At 36.1% G+C, this 14,556-nt stretch overlaps 1 protein-coding gene across 2 annotated transcripts in view; it reads right to left on the reverse strand.

Annotated features, from left to right (window-relative positions):
* LOC111503497 (sulfotransferase 1E1) overlaps nt 1-14,556 on the reverse strand; it is a 33,745-nt gene that overhangs the window by 8,728 nt on the left and 10,461 nt on the right. For both annotated transcript variants that reach the window (XM_074172878.1, XM_074172877.1), the window contains 2 exons: nt 5,430-5,622; nt 3,240-3,366 (listed from right to left, as the gene is read on the reverse strand). In XM_074172878.1, the coding sequence (XP_074028979.1) occupies nt 3,240-3,366; nt 5,430-5,622 (320 nt within the window). The remainder of the gene's footprint in view (nt 1-3,239; nt 3,367-5,429; nt 5,623-14,556) is intronic.

Raw genomic sequence — 14,556 nt, forward strand, 5'->3', positions numbered from 1 at the left:
CTTAGGCCACATGTGACCCATTGTACATACTCCCGAGGAGTTGTCCTCCTGTCCATTCTGTCCTTTTCAGGAAGGTGGACAGGTCAATAGGAGGCATCTCCCTTATAGCGGCAGGTGAAGGCCAAGACTCGCCGAATACATACTCTCTTTGGCAATCTTTAGGTGTCTTACGGCGGCCTTCGTGAAGGTTTTGGAAGGTGCAGCGTCATTACTGTCGTAATGTATTGTAGGGGCAGCCAGTGCCTTGCCTTTATTCAAGGCGGAGCTCTTGCCACCCGCCGCAGGAAGTGCCCTTGCTGATGGAGGTGGGGTGTGAAAGGAGGATGGTGCACTTATAGTTGCTGCCACTCTTGCCTCTATCGCTCTCTTCCTCCTGTTGGCCTCGGCGCCGCAAATGCGCTTACGCCTTGGCCTTTGTATTATATCACGACGTGATCTGCCATGTCCACCCTCATTCCAAGTGGTAGATTGGGGTGAACATTTCTGTTCATTTCTAGCCGATACAGCTGCTCCCCAAGATCCATTTTGTCGTGGAAATTGGAAAGGTTAACCAAAGGCTGCTTCTAGTTATCTGAAAGTCTAGAAAACCTATGGACACTGACAAAATAGCATCACTCAGGTCAGGAGGTTGGTGCCGTTAAGCTCCTCACTCAACGAGCTGAACGAATTTGTGAAGCTCGAAGCTGAAAGGTAACATCTACTTCATGCTGCAAGGAATACGATACAGGATGATAATGAAGAAATTCAGCAAACAAAAGCGCACACAGGCACCCACTCATGGCTCAGTTTTCCTGCCTTGTAATCACAAGGTAACTGTGTGATAGAAGACATTTTTTTCTGAGAAATATGTTTAAACCAACTCTGCGTGTTTCCGCACGCCCAAAGATCGCAAAGACCCTCTTTCTGATCCATGGATTTACCGAGTACCAGTCCCTGCGGGTCGGTATACGTAGTAGGTTCCACCCAACGGAGTGTGAGAACTCAGTTGAAAGAATATGAAAGATTCTGTCGTCTTGAACAGGAGAAAAAGTCTGCAGTTGCTGAAAGTATACTTCAAGAATGCCTCGAAATACAATTTGATAGAACAGAAGTTCTTCACACCAAAAGTCACGCGTCTGAATCAAGAAGCCATAGAGATACACAAAAATCGAAACAACTTCTTCAATCAAAAAGATAAAAATCACTCGATTAAATATGGTATTCAGCTCACCACCGATGCCCGATCAAACCGGACACAGCCTGAGCTTATCAGATGAGTCCTCCAACTCCTGGCGGGTTGGCTGTCCTTGTTCATCTTTCACTGCCTGAACCACTGTACATGCTGTTTTTGGCGAGTGCATTGGCTTGGTATGTGGGGATTGAGCAAACCGGCTATCGGATGCTTTCTTCCACGTAGCCCCGCTGGATACGGGAATTGCAATATCACTTGTGGTTGTGTTATTCCCTAACTGAATGGCATCCCAACGATGGCTTAATACTAAGGTGTGTGTATCCGTGCCGAGAGGATAAATGAAACTGAGGCTATTGACTGTCTCTACGGAACCTTCGAGATACCGGGCGCCCTCTCGTCATAGCATCGCCTTGTCACGGTAATGCGGGGCTCTGCCGTGGTTGACCTTCTTTCCCTAGCTACTTGTGGGACTTTTATGGACAGAGTAAACTCAAAAAATTCTTTCTTATGCTGAGTCTATAGAGGAGATGCATGTCGAGCTTACCACTCCAACTGACCTCCCTGTAAACTTAGATCGGGAGCGAGTCTACAGAGAAGATGGATGTCGAGTTTACGACTTTAACTGAAACTGACCTCCCTGTAAATTTAGTTCAGGAGCTAAAGCTCTTCAACTCCCCAACTCCTGATCCAACGACTGAACCTCACAAAAAAGGTTTTGTAGTGCAGCCAGGACATGACTGAGTCATCTCCTAAAGCGGGGTATCTTATAAAACCGCCTTGCACTAAATTCTTGAGCAGCGTACGCAGAATCTGTCTCAGGTGGGGGAACAAACCCCCCATGAGCAGGTTCAGCAAACGTTTACGCTCAAGTGATAATTCACCAAAACCTGAGGCGAAAAAGCCCTGCACGACTGAATCTAAGACTCCGTCAGGTGTAGCTGACGTGCAAAAACCCTCATATGGGAAGGTTGTCGTGGGTATCAAGGTAGGAATCTTGAAACTTGACTATCCGACTACCTCATTAACATAAACTTAGCTTAAACTTAGCATAAACTTTGTGCCTGTCCTGCTGGGGACTGAATCAGGTCTTTAGAGTTCGGCAGAGCCGTACTCTTACTATCTGACCTGAAAGACCACTCACCATACAAACTAATCGGTTTCGTTAAGAAGCTGGGTTTATTTGGCCGAGTGGGAATAGGTGTGAGCCACAATAAACCCTTGCGGTTTGCGGTGGAGGATCGAATAGACCCACTCACTTTGGACCTAACCTAACCTCTACCTCTAAGATACACATATAGACGAAGGATCTCACTAACAAGTCTGCCTACTAGTATATCGCAATACATCGCTACCAACCACTGCTGAAGATGCTCTAGCCAATATATCTTCTGGACCAGGAATACCCAACCCTGATTATCACGGTTCCCATTTGATTTCCCACCGTCAAAGCTTAAAACTTCATTTATGAAGATTTTGTTCGAAAAATTCTCCTACATTTTGAAGCACTACTGGAGTCAGCACTTGACAATTCATTGATGTATTACTTCTGAAAGCTGTTAATTCATATCCACATTCTATACGACATTGGATTGGAAGAAGAAGCAATATTACATGGTCTTCCCAGTCAACTGATCTGCCGTTTCATAATCGAAGGTAAACGAGCCACCCCAAGGCGGTCAGGTTTGTGCTGAGAGTTGAGTGGTTCAGCCTAGCATCATTGATGAGACCTTGGTGGGTCGAAACAGCGCTGCCTGGTGTTAGATCACAAGTTCATTAAGCAGAAATTACACACTTGAATGAATTCACATTTTCAAATGTAATTTTCCACAAAACTATTTGAAAACCTTCGAACGTCATTCATCTCCAGACTCAGGCCATTTGAAAAATTTGAGGTTGTTTTTACCTTCGTGGAAGTAAATGTGGTCTCAAAAATGCTTGAAAGAGTACCTATCACCATTTCATGAAATTCCTAAGCATGTTGACATGGTGGCTGATATGACTTTTTCCATTGGCCAAGTCTTACTGTGAATAGCAGATGATGATAATAGTGATTTTTCAAATAACATACTCATATTTGATTTGAAAACATGAAAGAATTCTTCAAATTTGGCATCGGAAAGATCTTCAAACAGAAAACAGGAAAGATGATACATGGAAACTATGACATCTTTTGGATTCCTGGCAATATAAATGACCTGAAATAAATATAAATTTCAGCAGCATTGAATGTACTCAATATGTGATGATTAATTTTTCTAAAAAGTGTGTAAGACAATATTTTCAAAAAGCTCAAGTCCCCATAAACAAACTATAGATTAAAATTATTTACTTTTCAATTTTTTTTTCAAAATTATTGAATAGAGCTGGTCGATTCCTAATGGAAATCCACTAATACATTTGAGTTACGCGACGTTACACAATACTTATTATAAGCAGGAATGATGAATTATTTATAAATAATTTTCTTCAAAAATAGACACCACCTATGATCAGTTAGTTGATTCTGAGCTGGACTGAACAACCTGAAAAGACTGGATATAATCCTTAATCCACTACTGAAAATAGATCAATGAATTAGTAATTAAGTTTGATTACCTGTAAAGTACAAATTCAACAAAGAAGAATCATTCAAATGAATTTCATTGTTCTCAAGGTAGTTGTATTTTTTAAATTTATTACTTTTCAAAAAAAGTTAATTTCAAACCTTCCTTCTGAAAATGGAGAGTTTTGAATCCATTATTCACTCAGAATAGAAAAGTGAAGTCAATATGCAACTTATCTCTTCACAGAGAGACATGAATTCTCTCTTGAATTCAAAACTTCATTTGCAAAATGAAGGTTTGGAACTTACACCTTCTGGAAAGTATGGACATCTATCAATGAATTCCAATATTTTCGATACCGCATGAATGAATTAATTGATTTGAATAAATGGCCTCTGCTCAAGTTAGTTAGGGAAGCTATATAGATTATGCTGTAGATGACCCCTCACGATATATAAGACCTAGTCACTCTGTCGAATAAGGCCCTCGTGCCCCCCGTTAAAAGATGAACAATCTTTTTATCAAAACACCCCAGCCAGGTAGGGGTCCACCGTGAAGGGCGGTGTATGAGGACATTCATGCCGCCATATGATCAGTTATGCCCCTCTTGTCCTTCTGACGCGCGTCAGTCCTAAGGGTAAGGGAACCAGGCTCCAACCTGTTTAAAATTAAGATGTCATTGACCGGCCTCTGCTCAATTTATTCCTACTAGGTAATCTGTTTCAATCTGTTTAACCTGTTTTTCCTTTTCCTTTTTCCCAGCTTCAACCAGATGAACTCGAGAAAAATTTCTGGTCGAGGTGGGAATCGAACCCACGGCCTTCTGATCGTGAGTCGGGCGCACTACCACCGCGGCCAATTCCACAATCAATCATTCATCAATTCATTGACCTACTTCTATCTGTTTCACTAATACATTAGGGATTATATATGGACTTTTTAGCAAATTGAATCTAGCCTACAATTAATCATTTGATTAGACCATAGGTAGTAGCTGATGTTTCTAGAATATAAAATTGTCACTGCTTCGAGAAGCAGCAAAAGATGTATGTGTCTTGGTTTTGTAAACATTCATAGTGAAAATCTTTTGACAGAAAACTTCATCAGTATGTACCCAGAATTAGATCTCAAACACATTATTCATGTTGATGATTTTTCCAATTATAGAATTATCCGAATGCTAACATTGTTGTGGATTCAGCAAGTGACTGGAACCGGGCCTGCTGGTCGATGAAAACCGTGTCTGCATATAGTGGTTCGAAATCATTCTGTAGGGGATAACGAAAGGGGCGAAGAGTCATCGAAGAATAATAAAGGTCAAAAAACGTGGAGGTGAAGCAAAGTCTGGAAAACGGTTTATCACTGGCTTTGAGACTTTCAATTACTCGAGTAATCAGTGTAAAATCAGTTCCGCTCCAGACAAGTCAGCTATAGCAAGTGGAGTGAACGAGTGAAATATTGCAATAGTGAGCATAGCATTGATGGAGTTTGAGTACCAGTGTTACTAATTTTTATTTCTGTATATAGATTTAAGAAAGACCGAAAAAGTCTGAAGGCAAACGAATGAAAAATTAAGAAATCAGTAACACGCGTCGAGAAGAGTATAACTTACGGTTTTCATATATAGAAGAAATTATTTATTTACAAAATTTTCAGTCAACCCATTAGTCGACTAGAAGTCAACTATAGAAGTCATAATACAAGATAAAACATACCTTGGCCCCAACGTCAAATATATGAGGTGGATTCAAACTTATTGGCAGATGTGATTTGATGAATCGTCGTTTTCCTGTATCATACTCTTCTATGTTTTCTTTATATTTGTTGGTTAGTTCTTGCAGTTCAGCTGAAAAGGCTACCTTGTCAATTTTTTCGTGAAATTGTAGCAATGCGTCATTAATTCTTCCACTGAAATATGAGATAAAGGAAATAATGTTATTTCCTTGTTATTTTCAACCTGAATTTTGCACAAAAGTATCGAGATACTACACAAAAAGTTATCGAGGTCAAAGGAATATGTTCAAATCTCATAATGACACACTCTGGCCCTCCACTCATAGGGTGAAATTTCCTACGTCTCACTCGAACCATACGTCTTATATGATTGTCCTTAACTCTTTCTCTCATCTACTTTAGTCTTTATTGTTAAATATGCAACAATTCATTCTTCCAATTTTGCTTGAAAATAGGCAGTTGAAGAGGCGAGAGCGTTTTCAAAGATGTACCAAATTTATTGAAAACACTTTCCCAACACCATAACAAAAAAACAGAAGTATGTTAGTCAAACTGAGCGGAATATAACAGCTTATTGCTATAGTTCAAGTAAACTATATAGTGAAACCTACCTTTCAACAGCTCCTCTTTAATAATTTAGTTAGGGAGCTTACTAATTTTGTTATTCAATAATCATTTCTGATTAAATAAGAATCACAATAACTATATAACATATAAAATAAAAAAATAATAAATAAATAAATAATAAATATTTCATCTATATAGGTGAGTGGTAAAGTAGGGTTTCAAATATTAGGGTGATAATTGAAAATACTTCTGAATACTATTTACTCACATACACATAATTCCTCTTCCATATTCTCTGTTTCACTATCACTGTCGTCATTTAAATCAATAATGAATTTATTTCTACCATTAATATAGAAGTGTCCAATGTCCATATAGTCTTTTCCAACTAAAATTACTTTCGCTATCCTTTTCTGCCAGTCTTCTTCGATAATATTGGATACTTCTTCTTCAAATAACTCTATTACCTTCTCATAAAATTTTGGAAAATTATTTTTACGCCTGATGCTTTGTTTCCATTTTCCCCAAATCAACTCTAAGGGATTGAAAACGCAAAAATAGGGGAAAGTCTCGGTATGGTGTGTCCATACTTTTCAGCAATAATATCAAGGGCATACACTTTTTCAAATGTTTTTGTCTGTGAAACTTCAAGTAGTTGGCTTTAAGTATAGTAATCTTGAAAATACACATTGTTATCCATTAAAAAACTTTGTATTTCATCTATCCTCGAATTTTCATTCGGTACTTTGATGACCTGTCGCGAATGACAGGAAGCGTTGTCAAGAACTATTACACTATTTCACATCCAAATTTAGGATCAATGTGTTTTCGAATCATTTTTCGAAAATATTAGCTTTCATGTTCTCATGCAGTCCTCAAGTTTTTTCTACATAATTTCAAAGAATTCGGAACCCATCCTTTACTTTCTCCGCAATGCAAAATGATTAATCGCGATCCTTTGTTTGCAGGCATGTTAGGCGTACACATTCTCGAATCATCAGTCTACCCTTTCGTAACTGTCATGTCATGAGTGTCATACCAAATTCCGTCCAAATAGAAAATTTCTTGTAGTTCTTGTCTATATTAGTTATTTGTTCTGAGTACTTGTAATGCAATTCCACTATTCTTCTGCTTTCCATAACTGCTTGACGTTTGTTCATTATTTCAAATCTGAATCCTAGTTTCCTCATACAATTCTGAAGTTTTGTCAAAGCAACTCACTTTGTGACCGGAAGTATTCAATTTCTTCCTTGATTTCACTTGTAGGAATCTCATTGCTTTCGTAACAGTCGTTAATTTTTTTTCAATGATTTTATTAGATGAACATCTAAAGGTTTTGGTAATCCTGTATCACATCGCGTCTTGCGTTCATAAAGTTTGTTTCTGACTATTTTACGTACAGTTGAGAAAGGAATTTCGGTAAAATCTGATGTTCCTTATAATAAATAGTTTGTTTTCCTCGAAACCAAACTAGAGATGTAGATTCTTATATACATTGAAACATACTCTCTGTGTTTCAATATGCAAGTGCATCCGAATCTTCTTCACTGGTATCTCTTTTTATATAGCATTGTTCACCATCGCTATTGGAATAACTACATCGGAAAAAGTCTGCGTTGTTATCACACTCGTTATTATTATTAGTACCTGTCCAAGGACGCCACATTTCAAACAGATAACAGAAATTTCAAGTAATTATAACTGCACCAATATCGAATTTCAACACTCAAATCGCGATCAGTTCCTGAACTGAACATTGACAACACGACTGTTATAACCATCCTCGCATTCTATTCGTCACCGTAACAAGGCTTCAAATTTAATTTTATGACTCTTTAGCCAATTATAAATACGAACCGCCATGTCTATAGTCCACGGGCACTAGTTCGCTGCCTGTTCATTTATATGTATTGGTTTTTTCGGCCTCTGAGAGCACCGCAAACTTCAAGAGTCCACAATATCGTTTACTTCGACTATATAAGGAACATATTTCTCATGTTTGTTTATAGTCTGCTCAATATGCCATAGACAACGGCGATAGAATAAGTGAGGAATCCTTGAAATTGTTGCGACCGTTACATAAAATAAAGTCTTTAGGCGACTTCGGAAGTTCACAATTCGAAAAATTGATAATGGACTCTATGAACGGCGATAAGGGTACCATTCCTGAAGGTCCTTTGTTCACAGTCTCACTTAATTTCTAGTAGAAAATAGGTGAAGATTAAGTATCAGTCAGGTAGCAAATAACATTAGTAACATAACAAATCACTAGGAATCATTTCAATGACCCTCATTATGTAAGGTCTTTCGTCTAGATGCATATGAGAACATTAACATAGCCGCAGGAATAGTGTTTTCAAAAGATTCATTCCACGACATGTACCGAAATGATATTTCAATCTTTGATATTAAAACCAGGCGGTACCCAAAATGCTTCGCTCCCGTCTTCACAACATTTAGCCAGAAGCCACTTCAATATGAAACTAAAAATATAATATATAATATAATATAAATATATAATAATACAATGTTTTTTGAATTTTTCGACTTCTCCTACAAATTTCACATTCAACACGTTCACCAGGATATGTGGTTATTTTGAAACCATTTGAAAGGAATCAAAATATAAGGTTGCATTATAATAACGTGGTGGTACAAAACTAAGTTGTTCTCAACAGGTGGCACGGTTCGAATCTCTTCCGCTTCGAAACCTTCTCGCCCCGAGAGTGGATTCAAATTCATTCACATATGAAGTGAAACATACGCGAGAACGTTTCACTCTCGAATCTCTCTCATTTCGAAACTTTCTCGCTCCGAGAGTGGATCCCAATTCATTTACATATGGAGTGGAACAGAATCGTGAACGTGTCGCTCACGCTCAGAATCCTTCTCGCTGTTTTGATCTCGAATCGTCCTCGCTTCGAAATCTTCTCGCCCCGAGAATGGATCCCAATTCATTTACATGGGAAGTGGAACAGAAGCGAAAACTTTTCAATCTCGATTCTCTCTTTCTTCGAAACCTTCTCACTTCGTTAGTGGAAGTACTCTTCCACACTTATTATTTATACCGGGTGTCCCACATTTTATGTGACAGGCAATATCTGGTTTGTTGAAGGAGATACACAAAAATGTTTCATACAAAAGTTTTAGGAGTTCATGAGAGCTATATTTTGATATAATTTCTAAATATACAGGGTGTTTGGTGTAGGTGCTACAGACCAAAATTCCATTTTTTAAAATAGAACGCCCTGTATATCATTACATATTCAGATGCTACGTTAAATTCTGATATAATTTCATGTTTGGTTTTTGAAATTCGGTTACGGCGTTGTTGAGTTATTGCACTTTTCCTTAAATATAAAGTTTCAAAAAAACTTATTTACTCGTACACGAATCCAGTCTATATCTTTTATTAAATTGAGCTAGACTACTACTGAATACAAACCATTATTCTCACCTCTACGATACGATATCGATATCAGTTGAATATAATATTGAAATTCTTGAATATGTGACTAACTTGAGGGTGAATTGCTTTATATTGCACAATTTCATCAAGTAGCTTATGCTTGTTGATGCCATAGTAACAAATGTTGTTGAATTGTATCTACTTGTCAGTTCGATTCAGTGATTCTTTGCAAAACAGTAACTGTGTTCTTTGTGCGAAAACTCCAGTATGCCTTTTGTGTTTAGTCCAAGTGATTGCATTGATATGTTATTAACTTTTGGGGAATGTCAGAAAATCCCCACTGGGTCCGCGAAAGTAATTTTCAAACTACTTGGGGTATTAATGTATGGTGTGGATTGTTCAATGGCCGCATCATAGGACCTTACTTTTTCAATGAAAATCTCAATGGATTGCGATATTTACATTTTCCAGAAAATGATTTGATCCAGTTGATGGAAGATATTCCCATAGCAGAACGACAAGGAATTTGGTGGCAACAAGATGGTGCTCCTCCTCACAATTCACAGGTTGTTACTGAATATCTGGATAGAACGTACCCAAATAGATGGTAATAAGGGTCCAATTCGGTGGCCGGCTCGTTCCCCAGATTTATCACCGCTTGATTTTTTCCTATGGGGTTATTTAAAAGATATTGTTTTCACTACTCCCCCTTTGAATGTGGATGATCTGAAAATGAAAATTCGCCTAGCGTGCAGTGATATTACGCCTGATATTATAAGAGCGACTTGTACGAGAGAAGTGATTCGACGTTTCGAAGCCTGTATAATACCTAATAGGCATCACTTTGAACAATTTTTATGACTTATTCCTAGGTACCTACCATTCTTATGAAATGATTTATCAAGTTATATTATTTACATTGTTATTAATTAAAGATTTGTTTTCGAATACACCTCTTTCAATTTCGCAATTGTTTCATATTCAAAATGATTCCTGACTGAATTCCACAACTCAAAATTGAAACCATTACTTCGAACACCCAAAATTTTGACTAATTTTCATGTGATCTGATGCAGAGAGAATAATTGTATGAGATATTTTTAAAAATAATAGTCGTTCTCAAGACTTTACATTTTAAGCAATAACTCAACAACGCCGTAACCGAATTTCAAAAACCAAACATGAAATGATATCAGAATTTAACGTAGCATCTGAATATGTAATGATATACAGGGCGTTCTATTTTAAAAAATGGAATTTTGGTCTGTAGCACCTACACCAAACACCCTGTATATTTAAAAATTATATCAAAATATAGCTCTCTTGAACTCCTAAAACTTTTGTATGAAACATTTTTGTGTATCTCCTTCAACAAACCAGATATTGCCTGTCACATAAAATGTGGGACACCCGGTATATGTTTTATGAATACACATAGTTCATTACGTAATTCATACGTAGTCAAACTGGCATTAATTCCAAATTGAACATAGAATGGGGCATATTTAATTGTGTTATTTAATAAAGTAAAACAGAACAGACATTTCTGGAATTGAGGTTTTTGAAGGAGGTTTTGAATGCTTCGAAAACAAGTTTCTTGATTTATAGGGAGAGATAAAAAAATTGAAGATTGAATCATTGCATGATCAATTCCTTCAAAAAGTGGGTATCCATCTTTAGCAATCTCATATAAATACATCTGCATATAAATACATTTTACAATCCACAATGAAATTCATGGGCTAAACCTTTGTGACACTACAGAATCCAAGAAATCGACTTGGAGGAAACTCTCTCCGTATACTTGCTCTATTCTGAAGATCCCTTTTTTTATTGTTAGGTTATGAGTACGTGTTGAAAGCTCGACTGAAATCCAGTAAAAATATAAATAAAATGTATCATATTCGAAAGTAAAATTGTATGGAAGAAGTAAAATGGAAAACGTGTTCGAGTGAACCTTGATTTGTATTTCCCTTGCCTTTTTTATGAATTTTTATGTATTTGGTAATATGGCTATCGCACGTAAATTTTTAATTCCTTTGGATTTGGTATCTTTGAGATACGTTACACAACTGCTCTTGCATATACAGAGTGACCCATTTGAAAGCGGGCCACCTCTCTAAAACTGTTATTTATTATCCGATTCAGAAGTTTTTTTTTTCAATAGATAGAGCGTCAATAGTTCTATTAGAGTGCTGTGAAGTCGAAATATAAATAAAATTTTCAAGGCCTACTTCGAATTTTTTTCAAGGTCAAAAATCCAAAAAACATACTAGCGATTTTTTTATATGAAATTTGACGACGCCACTGGATTTGTGATGCTTTCAAATGGTTGTGACTGAAATTTCAAGATAAAATAATATTTTTTAACAGAAATATGGCATAAGTAAAATATACCAATCACTGTCAAAATAATTCAAATAGTTGTATATTAAATAACAATTTTGTAAATAATATGGTTTGAAATACTTCTTCAGAACATAACAACTTTATGTGCGATATAGTTATCTTTATTAGCACACTGCAGTTTGTTGTCAAAGAATAGAAATACACATCTTTATATCATAATATAATTATCAATATTAAAACCATAAATGAACCACTACAAAAGAATGTATTAACATGACAATGCCCACACATTAAATTTTGGACTGTTCCACCAAATCTCCATTCAATTCGATACATTTATCATATCGTTTTCTAATGTTAACCAAAACATTCAATAATTGATTTGGGGTGATATCTCTGCAAGCCTGTCTTATTCTTTCACGCAGTTCCTCTTTGCTCGTTGGGCGAGTTTTGTATACTTTTTCCTTAACGGTGCCCCATAAAAAAAAATCAAGTGGAGTCAAGTCCGGGGATCTGGGGGGAAACTCAATCAGTGAACTATTTCGCCCTATCCACCGATTAGGAAAATTTTCTTCCAGCCAATCTCTAACAATCCTGCTATTGTGGATGGAACAGCCATCTAATTGAAATAGAATATGGGCCTCTTCTGCTAGTGGAAGTTCATCCATAGCGTTGGAAAACTCGTTTTTCAAAAAATTCAAAAAAATTTGACCATTCAAATTGTTTTCAAAAAAAAAGGGGCCAATTATTCTGGTATGTAATATTCCGCACCAAACATTTATTTTTTGGGAGTACTGTCTTCTGCAATTTATTATCCAATGTGGATTTTCTTCCGTCCAGTACCTTGAATTTTGAGAATTAACTGTTCCATTGGTTGTGAATGTTGCCTCGTCACTGAACAAAATTTTTTTCAGAAAATTCCTGTTATTTAGATATTCTCCTTGAGCCCATAAACTATACTCCATCCTCTTTTCATTATCGCCTTCTTCTAAGGTGTGAAGACACTTTGGTTTAAAGGGCTTCATATTATTATATTTCCTAAGATTTCTCCTTATTGTTTCACGCGGTAAGTTGATGTCCAAACTTGCAATTCTCACACTTGTTTTCGGATTATTATTAAAATAATTTCGAATTCGTTCAGAATTATTTCGTCTCTGCCTTTGTACAGTATTAATATTCTTCAGGATATGTTTACTAACAGCTCCATACTGATTGAAAATTTTGTTTACTCTTCCAACTGTAGCTCTGCTAATATTTCGACGCTCCGGATGCATGTTATTGAAAATTCTACATACTTCCCTTTCGGATCTGTCGTTGTTACCACGAAGTTTTACTATTTCAATTTTCTCCTGCAAAGTCAAATTATCTGCCATACTTCTTTATTAGTGTAGGTACTTGAAGAGTTATAAACTTCACTATTAATACTGACAAATTTGTGTCTTTTCGTCTTTTATTTTAATGACTTGTCATCTCCACGGCAACTTAACTTTCAAAGCCTTCTAATAAAAATAATATTTTCGAAATGTGGCATCCCAAACATGTTTGAATGAAACCAAGATATGTAGATATTCGGAATAACTGACAACCACCAAAGAGGAACTGCGTGAAAGAATAAGACCAGGCTTGCATAAATGTTACCCCAAACCAATGATCGAATTTTGATCGAATCTTATGATTAGTTAGCATTAGAAAATGGTAGAATAAACGTATCGAATTAAATCGGAAATTAGTTACAAAGTACGGAAATTAATGTCTGGGCACTCTCATCTCAATCCATTTTTTTGTTGTAGTTCATTTATTTCATCAGTATTGGTTATTATTGATTATTGAATATTGATTACTATTTGATGTAAAGATGTATATTTCATTTCTCTGATGACAAAAAAACTGCAGTGTTTTGATGGACATAACTATCTTCTATACTTTATGGAGTTCTGTTTGAAAGAAACATAATTTGACACCATTTTGAATAACTGCTGTTTACAAGCTCGACTGCTAACGACGTGAAAGAGCATTTTAAACGATATTATTAATAATATTGTGATTTAATATGACGACAATTCGAAATATTTAGATAAAGTGATAAAAATTTTACTTATGCTATATTTCTGTTAAAAAAACATATTTCATCTTGAAATTTCAGTCACAACCATTTGAAAGCATCACAAATCCAGTGGCGTCGTCAAATTTCATATAAAAAAATCGCTAGTATGTTTTTTGGATTTTTGACCTTGAAAAAAATTCGAAGTAGGCCTTGAAAATTTTATTTATATTTCGACTTCACAGCACTCTAATAGAACTATTGACGCTCTATCTATTGAAAAAAAAAACTTCTGAATCGGATAATAAATAACAGTTTTAGAGAGGTGGCCCGCTTTCAAATGGGTCACTCTGTATATTTTCACTGAATTTCAAGTTCATTATATTTGTTGTGAAAGTTATTGAATGAAGGCAGCAAAGCCTGGAGAGTCTGAATAAATACATCACATCATAAGGCATTCGTTTCAAAAATGAAATAATCATTCTGTAAAAACTATCTGTTCTCCTCTGTAACTGACCCTGCTTGAAACGGTTTGGAATCCTCACCATTTGCAACTTATATTATATAATTATTTGTTATTTTTTAAAAAAAGAAAAAAATTCATTGAATCTATCATGTTAATTTTTCTACTAAATTTTTTCTCTACTCACTGCTTAGTTATAATCATAAAATGTACACTTTTTTAGAAAGTCTATAGATCTAGTACATGGCAGAACAGATAAACATATCTAGGTCAAGTAAC

This window comes from Leptinotarsa decemlineata, unplaced genomic scaffold, assembly GCF_025532065.1.
Source record: "Leptinotarsa decemlineata unplaced genomic scaffold, Ldec_3_MD MMD2_tig00000199_RagTag_RagTag, whole genome shotgun sequence".
Taxonomy (NCBI): domain Eukaryota; kingdom Metazoa; phylum Arthropoda; class Insecta; order Coleoptera; family Chrysomelidae; genus Leptinotarsa; species Leptinotarsa decemlineata.